General features: G+C 37.7%; 1 protein-coding gene across 1 annotated transcript in view; it reads left to right on the plus strand.

The window, feature by feature from the left end:
- The first annotated feature begins 1228 nt into the window (after positions 1-1228).
- Positions 1229-18645, plus strand: part of TM9SF3 (transmembrane 9 superfamily member 3) — a 58069-nt gene continuing 40652 nt past the window's right edge. Inside the window, exons 1-4 of the mRNA XM_008575363.1 lie at positions 1229-1419; positions 12668-12790; positions 16433-16593; positions 17652-17729. Coding sequence (XP_008573585.1) covers positions 1254-1419; positions 12668-12790; positions 16433-16593; positions 17652-17729 — 528 coding nt within the window. The 5' untranslated portion in view covers positions 1229-1253. The remainder of the gene's footprint in view (positions 1420-12667; positions 12791-16432; positions 16594-17651; positions 17730-18645) is intronic.

An 18645-nucleotide genomic window follows, 5' to 3' on the forward strand; every position in this document is an offset into this window, starting at 1 on the left:
TTCGGCAGGGCAAGGAACACTTCTTGTTCAAACATCTATCCTCAGTTACAAACACAGTCGTTGGCACATGCTAGGCACTCAGTAAATAATTGTTCAGTGAGTTAACTTCTACACTATTAGTTGACTTAAATGCATGCTGTGTTGTCCTTAATTTGTATTGCTAATTAGAATTACTAGTTTAAAAATTATTCAGGTAATCAGTTTTTATAGAATTGTTGGAATTTTAAATTTGTAGAGATCCTAGAAGTCTTTGGCAGATTCCCCAGTTGGACCCTGGAAAGGTTAATAAGTCAGCTACCCAGAGTCATTTGACGACACTCCAGATTTAGCTATGTGCAAATATAGTAACCACTGATGGGTAGGGCCATAATTATTTATACAAAGAAGTATGCATACAATGCATATCTTTCAGGCTGATAACAGAATGTTGGCTTGAATGGATTTGTGGAGGTTTCATAGTATGGCTTTTCTTCCTCCTGTTTAGTCATTTCTCTCTTCTCCAGTACTTTGAACAGTGGCTATGTGAAAGACTAGAGAGGAGATGAAATATATTTGTACTTGCTGGCAGCATTAGTTGTTTTGGGATTATGATGATTAGCGTGAGATTCTGTATAAGCTATTGATTTTGTTTCTTCCTTGTCCATGTTATGGTAAATCATGTTGGTTCTAGGTTTACCATTATTTGATAGTATAAATATTATTTATAAACATGCTCTTACGAGCTGTGGGGCTTTGTTTAAACACTATCTTCTTAAAAGAAAGTTTGGAAAAGGTGAATCTGCTTGAGACCACAATCAGAGGATATAAATTTTAAGTTTTAAATTTTAAATTTTAAGTTTAAAATTTTATTCTTAAGGTGTGGATATTATTATCAGATTAAGGTAAGCTTCCTGTATTTTATTTTATTTTATCTATTTATTTTTTTTAAAAAAAGATGACCGGTAAGGGGATCTTAACCCTTGACTTGGTGTTGTCAGCACCACGCTCTCCAAGTGAGCAACCCGGCCATCCCGATATGGGATCTGAACCCGTGGCCTTGGTGTTATCAGCACCGCACTCTCCCGAGTGAGCCACGGGCCGGCCCAAGCTTCCTTTATTTTATTTTATAGCTTCCCAAACAGAGACAGTACACTTTTGTTTTCAACAAATAACAAATAGTTCATTAATTTGAATTAGAATTTTTAAAAAAAACAACATACGCTTATTTACTTTTCTTGTTTCAGTATCAAGATAAAGAGGAAGTTGTCTTATGGATGAACACTGTTGGGCCCTATCATAATCGCCAAGAAACATATAAGTACTTTTCACTTCCATTTTGTGTGGGGTCAAAAAAAAGTATCAGTCATTACCATGAAACTCTGGGAGAAGCACTTCAAGGAGTTGAATTGGAATTTAGTGGTCTGGACATTAAATTTAAAGGTAAGTAAACCTTAATAGTCTCTACAATACAAGTTAGACTGTGAACCAGGATTTCTTAACATTGGCGCCATTGACACCACGGCCAGATAATTCTTTGTGGTGTGGGGCTGTCATGTGCAATATAGGACGTTTAGCAGAGTCCCTGGCCTGTACCCACTACATGCTACTAGCACCCTCCAGTTGTGACAACCAAAAAAATCTCCAGACATTGCTAATTGCCCCCCTCCATTGACAACCACTACTCTAGACTCTAGAAAAATTTTAATCTGTAAATTAAATGTATTTCATTTAGGAAAATTTATTAGTAACTAGCAAAGATTTATTCTGAATATTTATAAAATAACAAAGTAAGTGTTAATAAAATTATATTTCCCTAATATAATTTCTTTCTGAAAAGTGTTTTCTAGTAAACTCCTTAGTAATTAGTCATATGTGGCTGGGGAGGTCTTTCACAGATTCATAACAAAGTATTTTCTGGAAGTGTGAGACTGTAATGGGATGTGTGAATACTTAGAAAATTTTGTATAAAGCCTCAAATTCAAACTTGCACTATTGGCTTAGCATGTATTTATCAGTGTTGTATTCTAATTTACCCTTTCAATGCCTGTAGGATATTTAAATTTTAAATCAAAGACTTGTTGAACTTGGGAAAAAATTCTCATCTCTTTATGATGCAGTTATTTATAAGGACCTTTGAGTGTATTTGTACTTTTTATTTTTCTCTGTGAAGTTTATCAGAAAGTATATTTCCTGCATAAGCATTTTTTAGCACAGTGAGCAGAAACTTGAGTTATTGAATTTTTGCTGTAATCTTTGATTAGTTTTTTTGAATAGAGCATGGATCTTGTAATCAGGTGCTTTGAATTTTAATCCCTTTTTCTTTCATTTTTTTTTTTTTTTTTACTGTATTGATTTATTAAAGTTGTTTACTCCGGTTTTGACTTCTTTGTCTCTATATGTAAAATGAATAGCAAATGACTTCTGGTATTTGTAGTACTTTAGGGAGGAGAATGTAAAATGAGATCTTTTAGAAATAATGTTACTTTAATTTTGATTTGTTAAATTTTATTCTTGTTTTTAGAACTTTTTTCTGTTGTTGAAAATAGGTATACATATTTACATTCTTTTTTCCCCCATAATTTTCCTTGGGGCTTAATTATAAAATTAAGCTGTGAATTTAAACTACAGTGGTATGGCCTCTATTTTTATGCATCATTGTAAACATGCCCTGAGGCTTGTGTTTTAATTTAATTAGGTAATTTAAATACTTAATTACAAATAAGGAAAAAACTTAAACTAGAATATGTGATCTTTGAGAACCTCAATACTATATTTATTCACCTACTTTCTCAAAACTATGCCATATTTGGTGCATATTTCTAGTTTATTAAAGAAGAACCAGCCAGAGATTATAGGCAAAAACCTTGAGTTCTACTTTGCTACTATGTACAGATTTCATCAATTTTTGAAATCCTCACCCATATTTACTAAAGAAGAGTACTCATTCAGGAATCTTAAACTTTCTTCTTTTATTCTTGGAAGCTGGGATGGATAGATTAAATAGAGGGAGACAGTTTTCATGGGCTAGAAAAGTGGGATTTATTTTTTTCAGACTACGCTAAGCACCTTTAGATTAAAAGAAGAGCTAGCTAGGTGATATTCCCTTGAGAGTGGGCATTTCTTTGGGGTCTTGTCAACTTTGCACCTCCAGCATGGGTATGCTGCTAAAGCATCTGCTAAATTAAGTGGTCCAGATGAAATAGTAAATGCTGATTAGATCTCTCTTCCCTCTCTACTGTAGCCCTTTGCTTGTTCTGTTAAAAGATAAAGTTGATCATGCTTTGAAAAGGGTTCTTTGTTGTTACTTATAGTATCATAAAATTTTTTTTTTTTGGTCTTTTTTTGGTGACCCGTAAAGGGATCACAACCCTCGGTGTGGTGTTGTCTGCACTGCGCTCAGCCAGTGAGCGCACCGGCCATCCCTATATAGGATCCGAACCTGCAGCGGGAGTGCCGCTGCGCTCCCAAGCGCTGCACTCTCCTGAGTGCACCATGGGGCCGGCCCAGTACCATAAAATTTTAAAGGTATAGGATGAACCTTAGAGATCATATCATCCAGTTCCCTCTCATGGAGGCCCAGAAATGAAGTGATTTACCCATGGTATATCACGGCATAATAATTATGTGATGGGAATTCCAGTCAAGATGGCAGAATAGATGGTCCCCAGCATCACTCTCTCCCACAAATCAACCAATTTACAACTATAAAAATGTAACAACAGCCAAGCTGGGTCTGCTGGAGCTCAGGGGAAAAGGAGGAGAGACCTACATAATTCATGAAGGTGGGAGAAGCCACAATGAGAGGATGAAAAAACTGCTCGGAATGTTTCGGGCTGCAGCCACTTTAAGGCTGGAGGTGCTGAGCGCATGGAGCAGGAGCCACTCCAGCAGAAGCCACAGCTATGTCCTTTGGATGGAGTTGGGTGGAGGCAGCAAGGGAGAAGAGGGCCTTGGTGGCCCCTAAGACAGCAAGACCACTGGGTTCCCATGGACCCACGCAGGAGCGAGGAGCCAGAACAGCAGAAAAAGGGGAGCCATTTAGAGGCCGGTGAGTCATCACAAGGGACCGGTGCACGGCCCATCCCATGGGAGGTGTTTGGAGTATGGGCAGTAGGGGAGATGAGTCCACCGGAAGAACACAGGGACACAGCAAAGACAGCCAGTCCACCCCCCAATCAGTGCAGGGCTACCGAGAGGAGACGGGTCAGGAATGCACAATTGCATGGGGTGCAGTTTGATGAAAAAACTCAGGCCCAGATCAGAGTTTGTTTTTTTTTTTTTCCTTTTTGTCTTTTTTCGTGTCCGGCAACGGGATCGCAACCCTCAGTGTCGCGCCCGTACCGGACCGGGATCGGCAACAGGATCGCAACCCTCGGTGTTGCTCCCACACCTCGCTCAGCCAGTGAGTGGGAACCGGTCTGTATGTGGGATCCGAACCCTCGGCGGGAGTGCCGCCGCACTCCCAAGCGGTGCACTGTAGCAGTGCACCACCGGGCCGGCCCCATATCAGAGTTTCTATACAACCCAGGTGCACTGGGTCTCTGGAGAGCTGAAAGTACTTACAAGGTCCAGCATTAAACACTGAGCTGCACAAAAAGGGAAACAGCAGCAAAGCAGCAATTTAAACAACCACACAGCTCAAGTACTGGTTCCCACAGGAAATTCCCCAGTATTAGAAGAAGGCAAAGTATTACACTTCCCTCTGTGTAACCGAGACGAAAAAAAGAGAATCACTCAAAGTACCATCAATGAGGCCTGGAGGGACTGCCGCCCATCAGGGGAGCAGCAGCGATTCAAAATCCACCTTTTTATTGACAAGACAAGGAAGTTTCACAAGAAAAATCAGTTGATTCAATTATCGAAGAAGGACATAAAAACAGGCAGTATAAAACTAGTAACAGCAGTACATTAACAATGTGACATTCCAGAATACAATTTGTAAAAAGCTAAGTTGATCCATCAACAAACAGCTTGTCCTTAGTAAACGTTTTTTTTCCCACGTACTTCCTACAGTGATTTCCTTAGCATATTTAAACAGCATTCAAGCAGTTTCCTTAACATATCTTAAGAATAATCAGTAGATTAAATGACTATTTAATAATCCTTCAAGCCGGAATCAAACCAGTGACCTAAAATAGTCAAAGTACACAATCCCATCCCTAAGCAGTGATTAGGATTGGTTAGATGGCTTTGCCAAACTTATCTGTGGACTATTGTCCCCTACTTGAGAGCCTTTTAGCTCATTCATGCATTACCTAAAAATCCTATTCTAAGATCAAAGGAGAATCAAGATTTCTAACCCATTACAGCAAAGGACAAAAAATTAGTTCTGGCCCAGGCACACCACCAGCACCTTGGGCCCCCTCCCCTGGGGGCTAGGGGCATGGAGTCAGGGACCAGACCCCCCACCCACCCAAAACCAGGCACACTGCCAGTACCAAGGAGCATGCCAAAAACATCATCTCCATGTGGGTGGCCCACCACAGTAACAACGGCTACCACGAAAGTGCCTAGACATCACAATCACCACACAGATGGTCCACCAGCCACTAGAGTGCATTGACACAAGGAGAGTCACCTGCAGAGACCAAAGAAAAGAAGAGGATGTCTCTCTCCACAAAGCCTATTCCAGAGTGACAGAAGAAGCATCTGCTCTATGATAATATTGGGAGAACTGAACATACCTCTCAGCATTGGACAGATCATCTAGGCAACAAATCAACAGAGCAACCATTACTCTTTCAGAGGAAGAGAAGTAATCTAGGGTTATCAGAGGTGGGAGCAGGGAGGGAGGGGGCGATAGGGAGAGATTGGACAAGGGGCATAAAGAATAAGTACAATTTGTAACAACGAACATACTAATAATATTGATTTGATCACCATATGTTAGCATTGAATCCCAAAAAATATGTATAATCAATTATGACTCAATAAAAAAATTTTTTTTAAATTACGTAATGGAAACTAGAATGTTCTGTCTCTGTGTGAACTATAGAAATATTTATTTTATTAATCTTTCATCCCTTAAGCGTTTGACTTTTAAAGAATCTTCTGAAGGTATATCCAAATACAATAAAATTTTGGAAATATTGTGAAACCAGAAAAAACTATATATATATATATATATGCATATACACACATCTTTTTTTAACTGAGTAAATTCTGTCAGGCTAAATGGATTGCTATTGTTTTCTAAAATGAAAGTCACTAAAGTGGCTATTTTAAGGAACTAATGATGTCTAAGTGTAATATAGGATGCCTCTCACTTAAGATTTTATGTACTTTTTTTCTTCCTAATACTCTTATATACTAGAACTAGACAAAATGCGAAATTGAGGGCCAGCCCGGTGGCGCACTGCTACAGTGCGCCGCTTGGGAAGCGCAGCGGCGCTCCCGACAAGGGTTCGGATCCCACATACAGACCGGCCACTCACTGGCTGGGCGAGGTGCGGGGGCAAACACCGAGGGTTGCGATCCCGTGGCCGATCCCGGTCCGGTACGGGCGCGACACTGAGGGTTGCGATCTGTTGCCGGTCACGAAAAAAGACAAAAAAAAAAAAGGAAAAAAAAAAAAGAGAATATTTAAAAAAAAAATGCGAAATTGAGATTACTTAAGGAAAATACATTAAATGTAGAAGGGCTGACTTAATTAGGTATCATTGAGCCAGGCCTGAATTTATTACTCTTTAATTTTAGAGAAACTTTGCTATCACTGAGTGGAAAGAATCTGTGTTTTCGGGTAAGAGAGACTTGATGCATTCCAGCTCTGCCTCTGTCTACCTGTGTGGTCATAGACAAGTTATGCAACCTCTTTGATCTCACATTCCTCATCTGTGAAGTGTGGGAGATATTTACCTGATAAAATTGTTGTAAGGTTTAAATGAGATAATGCATGTAGAGCATTTATCAAAGTTCCCGTTACATACTTTACATTCAAGAAATGGTAATGGTTATGAGTACTAGTAGCACATACCATGAATCTGTAGTTCCAACTTGGTTTTGTATTAGAGATTATGAAATGTTAAACTTGTTAATTATAAAATTTGATTTATCACCAAGCTGTTGTCTAGCCTATTAGTTACACCAGGGCAGGGACAGTAGCATTCTTGGTCACCATTGCATCATTAGCTGTTAAGGCGTAGATGCTCTTAATAAATAGTCTAGCACATGGACGCTTTATGCCTACTTGTTCTTATGATAATTGGTTCGTTATGATCATTAGATGATCTGGAATAGTCATTGTTAACCCGGGGAGGTCACTGCCCACCCCTGTTCCCCCCATTTGAGAATTCCTGCAGTATAATGAAGGATGTTAATCATTGAAAAATCAATGACTTTAGAGGATTCCTTCCTTCCTTTTATTTATTTTATTGATCTTCCTTTTACTTTTCTCTTCCTTGAATATCCCAGCTTAACAGAGGGATGAAATTATTTTACAAATATTTCTTCTTCTCTAGAGTGAATTGGTAAGCTGAGAGTACTGCAGATATGGAGAAATGCCAAGGGCTGGGGCTGTTTAGAGCCTTACATATTTCTAGTTCAATGATTATCAGTCTTGGCTGTTCTCATCCTTACTATGCAGTATTTCCCTCCTGATAATCTGCCTGGGTGGCACAGGCCCGATTGCCAAAGGGTGGGGAAAAGGACCTGGAGGATGGCAAGTCCTGTCATTCAGACTGAAGATTTTTACTTAAGATAATCCCTGCTCCCTGTTTTCAGTCCCTAGCGTCTACTGTTTCTGCTGTCCCTGATTCTGGAACCTCTCTAGATTAAGTTCCCTAGAGGAAGGTGCCTCTGGTCTACTGCAGGGGATGAGTTGAGGGTATTCATTTAGTAGTATGATGGGTTGAGGAGGGGACCTGGGCGTCCAATCCTCATATACATATTTTTATACAATTCTCTTATGTGTTCACCCTTACATCTATCTCGTACCTTTCAAAGTCTGTGGTGCCTCCATGTCCCGAGTGTTTCTTGGGTTCTGTGATATCATTTCCTTCCTTTCATATAGGTATCCTTCCTCTGTTATGTTTTCCCTTGTTTTATTAATCATTTGTCATCTATCTATTTTACACTTAACGAAAATTTGTTGAAATCTTTTCTCCACTGTCTTCTTTTTGTCCTTGTGGACTTACATCCTTTTCATTCCTTTACTGACATTTTAATAGGTTTCAGGAGGGAGAAGAAACATTTGTGGTTTAATTTGCCTTGTTTAATTGGAAGTCTGGGAACTTGATGCAATCTTTTGTCCTCTTGGTTTCAACCAAAGTGTTTCAGCTAGACGAAATAATTTGAATCTGAAATTTGTTAGTTCTTTTTATTATTCTTTGCACCTTGCACTAACTGCAAATTTGATAGGTGATGGGCTTTTCATAAATTCTTATTCAAACCATTGATGACATTGTTCTCCTCCGGACTGAAATCTATCTTTTTTTGTTTTCAGAAGAATGTGTATATTTTTTCCTGATTTTTAACAATGATAAAGGTTCAGTGTACAGAGGTTAGGAACTACTGAAAAATATGAAAAAGAAAATAAAACTCACCTGTTTATAATTACCATTATATTTTGGTATATTTTCTTTAATCCTTCTGTTTTTCTCTCCATTCATTTACATTGTTTTAAAATAGGTAAAAATTAAGTTCTTGTTTTTTATGTATGTGTATATATATAATACGAGTTTTTAAAAAGTTTATTTAACAAACCCTTATTTAGTGCTTATTATGTGCCAGATACTGTTCTAAGCACTTTCTAACTCATTTAATAAGTTATATATAATTAGTTTTTATTCTGGTTTTTTTCTCTTAACATTTTATGAGCTTGTCCTTATATTATTAATTACTTTTTAAAATGTGGCTAAGTAATATTCTTTAACTTGGATACTGTAATTTTTCCTCATTTTCCAGTTACAAGATATTTTGATCTCTCCTTCCTTCCTTTCATCCTTCTTTTCTTCTTTCCTTTTCTTTTTCTTTTTTTGCTATTAGAAATAACAATGCATTTGGTGCTCATTGCACATGTGTATTTTAATGCATTTCTGAATCTTTTATTAGGATAAATTCTTAGTAGAATTACTGAATCAAAAGGTATAAACATTTTTAGGGCAGCTCTTGATATTTGTTGCCAAATAGCCATCTAGAAAAAATTATACAGTTTATACTGCAAGTTGGGTTGGTCAGTTAATCGATACTTTTTGTATAGTTGTTTAATTAACTGAATATACCAGTTTTTCTAGTCCATGTTTTTCTTCATTGAGCAGTTTTTGAGTGCTTTATTGCATTCCAGCATTATGGTAGGCTCTGGATATACAGAGTTCAAGCAGGAGTCCTGCCTTCAGGTGTCCATGGGCACCTGAAATTGTGAATGTGCATTTTTGGGGGGCTAGGGACATACACTTTCATTGGATTCTCGAAGGAGTATGAGACCCAAGTAAACTTAGGAACACTGTCTTGAATATATTGGCAATTTCAGTCCTTAAAACAACTCTGGGAAGGAGATAGCATAGATGTTATCTCTGTTTTACGGTTGGGAGAACTGATGTTCAAAGAGATTAAATGACTTGCTTTTTATTCACAGAGCCAGTAGGTAGAGGAGCTCAGACTAAACCTCACCTATTTGCCCATTCTATATAAATTTTTCTGCAGTGATTTCATGAGAGACTTGCCAAGTGCTACTGAATTTGAGGTAGAGTGTTTCTGATTTTCTATACAGTTCTCAAAAACCTAGTAACGTTATCAAAAGAGAAAGTAAACAAAATATGGCATGATATGTCCTTAGAGAGCTCATGAGTAGTAATCACGTTCTTTTCTCAATGCTTTCACTGCCTCTTCTGTTAGTAGTCTGGAGTTTTATTGGGAATTGATGAGAAATGTATTAGTGCATAGTTTCCAGAATCTGCCTAACCTTGCTTTCTGTTTGAAAAGTCAGTGTTAACATTTGTTTGCCACTTTACAACTTTTATTTTTTTCTCCATAAAAAAGTATGTTGGTAAAATCTTAATTGCATCTTCTTCAGAATTCATAGGTGTATGTTTTATCTGAGAAAGGTATTCTGTGTTATAATTTTAAAGCATTGATTTATGGTGAAGATTTTTCAGATTTCCAGTTAAATAGAATGCTGAATAATGATTTGGCATATTCATACACATTGCATTAGTTATCTTGAAAGTGACTTCCCTGAGAGAAGTGCTGTTTCTCTTGGACAACCAGGCTCTTCAATTATTTGTGATGTTTGTATTTACCTACAGGCCTGGAAGAGGAATTTTATTAAAATATGACCAACCAATGTCCTTTTTGCAGCCTGCCATAATGGTAGTTTTTCCCTTTTACCACAACTTTTCTTTTTTAGATTTTACCTCAGTAAAAGATGCTCTTTAAGACCTCTTTGTCAATCCATCTAAGAGAATTTGTTCAAAAATTTCATTTGTTTATATTGGCATTTTCTCCTTCTATACACACCACGTTCATACACAGATGCATGTGTATGTGCATATTGTAATATGCGGGTACTTCGAAAAGTTTGTGGAAAGATTGAATTGAAAGATACACGAATCTTTCCATGAACTATTTGAAGATGCCTCATATACCTTGCAATTTCCTTTGCCAAATAAATGGAAAATCATGTTTGTTTAGTTCCTTCTATGTGCAGGATACTGAAGGAGGCATAGCTGGGGGTGAAAAGGATATAATCAGTTATGGACATAGCTCTCAAGATCTGATGGTGTTTTTGAGGACCTATGATGCTGGTGTGAAGTAAAAAATGGTACAGGTTTACATGCCATAAGGGGGTTATGGAGAGAAAGCCATGAAACCTCAGAAAAAGGGGCAGGCGGTGGGGTGTGGGAGGTGTCCGGAATGGGAAATCACGGACTACAATGTGGAGGAAAGCATGGAGGGATGGGCAAGACTTTAAGGTGGACATTTGAGGTGGATTTAACAGCATGAGCCCAAAAGGCCAGAGGCCAAAAGAGCACAGAGTGTGTGGGAACTGCAGGTAGAGTTTGGCTAGGGTGTAGGGAGAAGATGATAGACCAGTTGGGAAACAGAGTTGAAATAAGTTTAGACTGCATGGAATCTTTTAAAAGCTTTATACAGGCAAATGTCATATTGTATATCTTAAAACTTCATACTTAAACTGCCACGTTGTTAGTGACCACTATCAACGAATGTTTGATTTTAATAGTAAGGAACTCAGTGATTTTTGCAGAGGTATCTGTGAGGTCTCCCACAGCCATTTGTTTTCCCTGAAACCTGGACCTTCCTTTGGTTCTGGCTGCCTACTCTGTAGCTGCAGTTGCCTGCTGCCCTTTATTACTATACTCCATGGAGATCCCATTTGGGGACCTCTTGCTGCTAGTTCTGCTAGTTTCTGCTGTAGGAACCCTTTATAGCTCATTTCCTAACCTTCCCTCGCTTTACTGCTCAGCACCAGCTTTTACCATTATGAAAATCCTAAATTTCTTGCTGCCTAGAAGGGTCTGGATAGAAAGAAAATCTGTGTGGAACTCTTTGTTGTTGGAGACAAATTAATTTCTTCACCTGCTTTGTAGGTGAGAGTGAGTATTTTCCTGTCCTTCTTCCAAGGGACTTCAGTGGTTTACTGCCATTTTGATGTTGTAGTTTTGAGATACCTACTCTGGACTTGTTATCTATAATAAGGGGAAGCTGTTCTCTTTGTTGAGGTATGTTGCTAATATTTTGAGTTATAACTCAGATTGCTATTTCTTGTAGAAATAATACTGTAGGTAGCCATTAAATTCATGGTTCAGCTACAGTTTATGTTTAAGAAGTTTTAATCAATATTAAAGAAGTGTAATAATGTTTCTTTGGGAAAATTGCATTTCAGGTTCTAAATAACCAATATTATAGTACAAATATGTTATAGAACTTAAAAACAAACTTGTGCTTTCTTTTTCTTTCTTGTTAAGATTGATTTTTTTACCCTAATTGCTTAATATACCAAAACAATTTAATCCTTTTGATGGACATCCAGAATATTTGCAGTTTTTTTGGATTTTGTTTTGTTTTGTTAGAAACATAAGCACATTTTTGAAACACTGTTAGACACCATCTAAACAGAATTAAGAAAGCAGTCAAGAGTGGGAATGACTCATCTTTAGGGGGGGGTTTGGGTAATTTATAAACAGTGATGCCTGTTGGATAGAGGTTTTCCTTTTAATCTGCCTAATTATGAAGAATCAGTGAGATTCCTCATAGAGTCTGTGGCCTCTAGTGGCTTGTTATTTCCAAGAATGTTAAATTGAATGTTTATCTCAGAGATCTTATACCTAGAAATTGTTCTCTCTCTTTAGGATCATATTCTTGAGCTTTTATGTGTATTAAATGAAAGTGTTCTTACGTGTTTTAAGCTTTCTCATTTTTGTTTTTTAAATCAATTATTTCATTTAGTCACTTTGTAAGTGTTCTTGTATAATATTCTTTATATAGGTTTGATTTCTTCACTTAGTAAGGTAATCATCGAATATAAAGATGATTAAAATTTTTTTATTATAAAAAATCTTATACACAAAAAAAGGAAAGAATAGTATACTGAACCCTATATATTTATCACCCAGTTTCAACTATTATGAATAAAAATTTTAACTTCTGGAAATATTGACTTTTTTCTTGTGTTATTTTTCCTATAACTATTTTACAACCCAGTGAGCTAATTTCCAGTTTTTATTTTATGCAGATGATGTGATGCCAGCCACTTACTGTGAAATTGACTTAGATAAAGAAAAGAGAGATGCATTTGTGTATGCTATCAAAAATCACTACTGGTACCAGATGTACATAGATGACTTACCAATATGGGGTAAGTATTGTATGTTATATTCAAGGTTTGAGAAAATTTGCATAATCAAGATTTATGTAATGGCTCTGTTAAGATGATTAAATGTGTTTAATCATGATGTAAATGTGTTTTCACTATTTTCCACAGAATGATTTTTTTTTTAATTGAATCATAATTGTTTATACATATTTTGGGGGTTCAATGTTGACATTTGTTGACCAAATCAATATTACTTGATTATGTATTGTTACAAATCATACTTATTCTTTATGCCCCTTGTCCAATCTCTCCTCATCCCCCTCTCCCTCCCACCTCTGATAACCTTCTGATAATGAGAGATTTCTTCTCTCATTCTGAAAGACTGATGGTTGCTCTGTTGATGTATTGCCTAGATGATCTGTCCAATGCTGAGAGGTGTGTTCAGGTCCCCCAATATTATAGTAGAGCAGATGCTTCTTCTGTCTTTCTGGAATGGGCTTTGTGGAGAGAGGTATCCTCTTCTTTTCTTTGGTCTCTGCTAGTGACTCTCCTTGTATCAGTGGACTCTAGTGGCTCGTGGATCATCTGCACGTTGGTTGTGGTGTCTATCCACTTTCTTGGCAGCCATGGTTATTGTGGTGGCCATAGTGGGCCGCCCACATGGAGGTGATGTTTTTGGTATGCTCCTTGCCTAGTTGCTGGTGGCTCAGAACCCTGGGCTAGCCCCGTGGTGCTGGCAGTGTGCCTGGTTGTGGGTGGAGGATCCAGTCCCTGGCTCCATAGTTCAAGACCCTGGGTGGATCCTGTGACTCTGGCAGTGTGCCTGGTTGTGGGTGGAGGGTCCGGTCCCTGGCTCCATGGCTCAGGACCCTGGGTGGGCCCCATGGTGCTGGCCATGTGCCTGGTTGTGGGCACAGAATGATTTTAATACCAATTTTATGGTTCTTTGTTACTTGAAGGATTTTTGACTTTGCCAAAACCTTATATGAAACTTCTCCAAAATGTAACTTTTATAACTTTTAGATTTAAGTATAGATTCAAGGAATTAAAAGGTCCTTGGAAAGATCTGAAACATACTTCTCCCATTTTTCTCATATCGTATTTTAACTTATTCTTTTAGTTCAGTTAAAGGCCCTAAATAGGATTTTGAAGTTTAATTCTGCCTTTCTCTCACATGGTAGTGTGGTAGTACCACAGTATGATATTTTTAGGTGTTATAGTTTCTTGAATGGCTTGTTTTGCTAGTTCTTATGTAATTTTTCAAAACTCTTAATATTTAAAACATTTTTAGGGGCCGGCCCGGTGGCGCACTGGAGAGTGCGCCGCTTGGGAGCATGGCGGCGCTCCCGCCAAGGGTTCGGTTCCTGCTCACTGGCTGAGCACGGTGCGGGCGCAACACCGAGGGTTGCGATCCTGTTGCCGGTCCCCGGTGCGGGCGTGACACTGAGGGTTGCGATCCCGTTACCTGTAGGTCAGTAAAAAAAGACAAAAAGGAAAAAAAAAAAAACAAACATTTTTATGTTTTAGCTCTTGCTTAGCCACATTAATGGAGAAGAGCTATGGCATAGTTAATACAAACTTATGCATAATTGAAAAATGATATGTGTTGGACTTGATTATGTTATTTAAAATGCAAAGCATAGCCAGCTATTGTAACCAACATTTTTGATCACATTTTTCTCTTAGTGATTTTTCTTTTTTTGTCTCTGGACATCTTCTCTTACATGTAATTAGTGTTTCTTCTAATTCTTAAAATTGCTAGCAGACTGTGCTCATGAGCAGTGAAAGACTAAACACGTCAGATCAGAGTTTAATACGAGGGTTCTTCAAAAAGCTCATGGAAAAATAGAATTAAAAAGATGACAGGAATCTTTCCATGAACTTTTTGAAGACCCCTCATATTGTACTAAGATGAAATTTATTAAAAAAGTTAATCTTAGGAGATAATTGTATGCATCATTGTTACTGTGTTGCATGTTAATTAAGTATAGATAGTAAGCATTTCATATAAATGACTGTAATTAGTGTTACAGTAACATAGACATTTCTGTGATCAGCTCTAAGGGTAGCAGGAAGATGTGCTGAATATTCACTGAAGATTTTGGAACTCGTAGTTCAGGAGAACGCATTAGTTTGGCTTCCTTTGTTTTTGGTGAGAGAGCAGGTTCCTCCCATTTTCTTTTTCATTGCTTGTAGGTTTTTTGTCTGGGTCCTTGGGTTTTTTCAGTCATCATTGTGGGCCTCTTTAGCAGTGGCAACTGTGTCTTTAAAGAAATCTTTTTTAGTCCTGGGATTCCAGGGTCTGCCATGTTTGGGGAGATATTAGGTATGTCCTAGAATGTCTGAACTGTGAGGAATCTTTGTTAGAAAAAAAATTGTCTGACTTTTCTTGGGGTAAAGGTTTCAGAATCTTTTAAAAGCCTCTTAGAGAATAGCTTCTTATTTGGTATAATTGTGTCTTCACCCCAAAGTCTGGTTTTCAGAGTAGATAGGTAAATAAACCTAACCAAAATTAATTATTAGAAGGATTTCATTATCTCTCTACAACCCCAAACAAAACAAAACTATACTCTTTGAATTTGTACCAATTAGAATCACTTTGGTTAATAAGCAAATAATTCTTCATAAGAAGTGATTCTGCTTTTTTCCTAATACTCTAATGGGATGCATTGACCATGGGGGGAAGGTCTTAAGGACTAACTTACAGAGCACAAGGCTCTGTAAGTGTATAGGCTTGGGTGGGGAGCATTGGACAAGTAGCTGACAGTTTGAGGGTACAAGAGATGGATCCTCTTCAGCTGCCACCTACTGCCCTCACATTGTTTGGATCTTCCCTTTCCACTGTCCCAAATCATGATCGAAATGATCATTTTAAACTGTTGCCTCGTTACCATTTATCTTCAGCACTCCTTTCATTTTGGTGACATCCCAGGGACAGGTCCAGTACTTGATGTATGAAAAGGAGACATTTATGTTTTGGTACCCATATATACAAGTGCGCATCTTACTAGGAATGGATAGATCATAGGTTATTAAAGAAAGTACTAGACTGGGCCTCTGGAAACTTTGGTTTTAATTTTGATTTGACCACTAGTAGCTGGGTAACCTTGACAGATAGTGATAGAGCACTTCTCTGAAATTTTGAGATATTAGGAAGTATACACACATAGTTGGGCCGGCCCGGTGGCGCACTGCTACAGTGCGCCGCTTGGGAGTGTGGCTGCGCTCCCGCCGAGGGTTCGGATCCCACATACAGACCGGTTCCCGCTCACTGGCTGAGCGAGGGGTGGGCGCAGCACCGAGGGTTGCGATCCCATTGCCGGTCCCGGTCCGGTATGGGCGCGACACTGAGGGTTGCGGTCTGTTGCCAGACACGAAAAAAAGGAAGTATACACACATAAAGTGAAAATTGTTATAATGAAGGTGATACTATTGACAAAGCCTTAACTTTAAGGATCAAATTAATGATCAGTTCATCACTTTTTCACTGTGGTAGGACCATGATATGTGTTTGCTAAGTAGTTAATGAAGAGAAGAAGTCCAGCTTGAGCTTTTGCTTTGTTCTAACCATGGGAAATAATACTGCTTTTTATCCAAAAAAAAAAAAAAATTAATAAGCTTTTAGCTTGTAGGGTATTTTAAATAAGTGGTATTACCTTGTATAAAGTGTTTTTTCTTTTGTAGGTATTGTTGGTGAGGCAGATGAAAATGGAGAAGATTACTATCTTTGGACCTACAAGAAACTTGAAATAGGTTTTAATGGAAATCGAATTGTTGATGTTAATCTAACTAGTGAAGGAAAGGTGAAACTGGTTCCGAATACTAAAATCCAGATGTCATATTCAGTAAGTATTAACATACCTGTATGCAAGAAGAAGTGTTTGACCTAATACCAACAATTAAGTGTGTTTTCAAGCTTTAGTAAATTAAAATGTAGCTTGAAATGGGATTCAACAGAGTATTATTAAAACTGTATTTCCTCAATGTATGTAAGCCTCCTGAAAGGAGGGAGACGACTTGCTTCAGGTTTGTGGTATTAGATACCAGTTATGCATTTGCAGGACCTGTCATTTGCTACAGCAAAGTTTACCATCATAACTGGGTCTTAGACTAACCCAGCCATGTATTTTGTGGTTGCATTTTTAGATTGCAGTACTCATGTTGTTTCTCTTTCCTTTTTACTGTTGCCAATAGATGTGATGCTGTATTGAAAGTTGATAGATAGGTGTAGTTTACCATTGTTTGCTTTATGAGTTGGTATAATATACTTCTGCAGAGTAGGAGCTTGTCAGAGCCCTTTGGCAACTGTCAGGTTAGTTCTGTTCTGTTAGGCTTAAAAATAATGGAAAGAAGAGAGAGAAATCCAATGTAGGTCCTCTCTCTTTGCCAGTGATTTTCCTTTTAACTGGAAGAAGATCATTGTTAGTGGCCAGTTCTGAAAGTTTTTCAAGCTTTGTGCATGTGTACCTAGTACAAATATTGTTTGCATAACTGAACTTACATGGAAATGTGATAGTTATAATAAATGTAATATAATCTAAATATAAAGATGTATAGATTCTTATTTTTGATTGGTTTAAACACTTGTGATGTGAGCTTGTATTAATTCAGTTCTTATCACATTTATCAGGTCAGAATATGCAAGTAGACAATAGTAAATAATCCTTGAAAACTGAAATGATCCCTCCAAGGAATGTTGTGTGTTTTGTTAATACACAGGAAAGTTGGTTAGTTTTATCATATCTGTTTCAGCTTCTCAAATTGTTAGTAACTTTCCACTATTTCTCTAGTTAATTTTAATTCTAAGTGTGTGAATATTTCTAAATTTTGCTCAGAGTTTTGTCATCAGATTATTAGTTTGTTTACTGGCCTTCATTTTCAAATGAAAAAAAATGTTTTTCAGGTAAAATGGAAAAAGTCAGATGTAAAATTTGAAGATCGATTTGACAAATACCTTGATCCATCCTTTTTTCAACACAGGGTAGGTAAATAGTTTGTGTTTTTTAAGATGTTGAATATGTGCGCCAATCAGTTTAACAAACATTGAGCATCTGCCGTATGCAGGGCACTGTGCTGAGGGCTATGGATTTCAAGATTTAGCTAATGGTGCTTTCAGATGTGAGCCTGGAGTCAGAAGGATGATAGAGAAGCCAAAATATCTCTTTTATTACTAATGAGGCTAATATTGGAGAATGTGGCTTATATCTATGGTCAAGTGGGCTTCTTACTACTGAAAGTCAAGAAATAGACTTAACAGTGCTGGACTATTGTAGGATTCCCTACATGGGCACCTGCCTTTGTTGAACTTAAGATGTGGAGAAACAGAGTAGAATATGTGCATTCTCTGGGAAGAAATGAATGAGAGACTGGAGCAAGGCCAGGAGTTTTTGCTAGTGGAAATCCTTCCACTTAGGAAAAAAACATCAATAATGGGAAGAAATGCTTCCCACCTCCCCGATCTCTCCCATCAACAGTTAGAAGCAGGATCTCAGCTCATAAGACCAGTACATTGGTGCTGGTTTTGTACATGTAGTTTTGGTTCTTTATAGCAAAAAAATAGGCTTTATTTTGGTGGTTCTTTCCTTCAAGGGACAACAAGTCATAAGGGGATATATCTGTTTTTCTGAGTTTCTTCCTAAATTGCCTCTTCTTTCTTTTGATTTAATCTTTTGGACTGGAATTCTGATGTTTATTAATCACCTATGTTTTAGATAGCCCTTAAGTTTTTGTGGTCTCAGATTTTTGTAATTGCTGCATGTTTCACCCTTAAGCTCCACCAGAACCTGTCACTACTGCAGTCTTCCTCATGGTACTAAGATTAAAAAAATTAAGCTATTTGAGATTTAGTTCTTAATGAAGGATTTAGTACTCCAGGGGCTAAAATGTCCTACCCTACC

The sequence above is a fragment of the Galeopterus variegatus genome, unplaced genomic scaffold (assembly GCF_000696425.1).
Source record: "Galeopterus variegatus unplaced genomic scaffold, G_variegatus-3.0.2 Scaffold1175, whole genome shotgun sequence".
Lineage (NCBI taxonomy): Eukaryota > Metazoa > Chordata > Mammalia > Dermoptera > Cynocephalidae > Galeopterus > Galeopterus variegatus.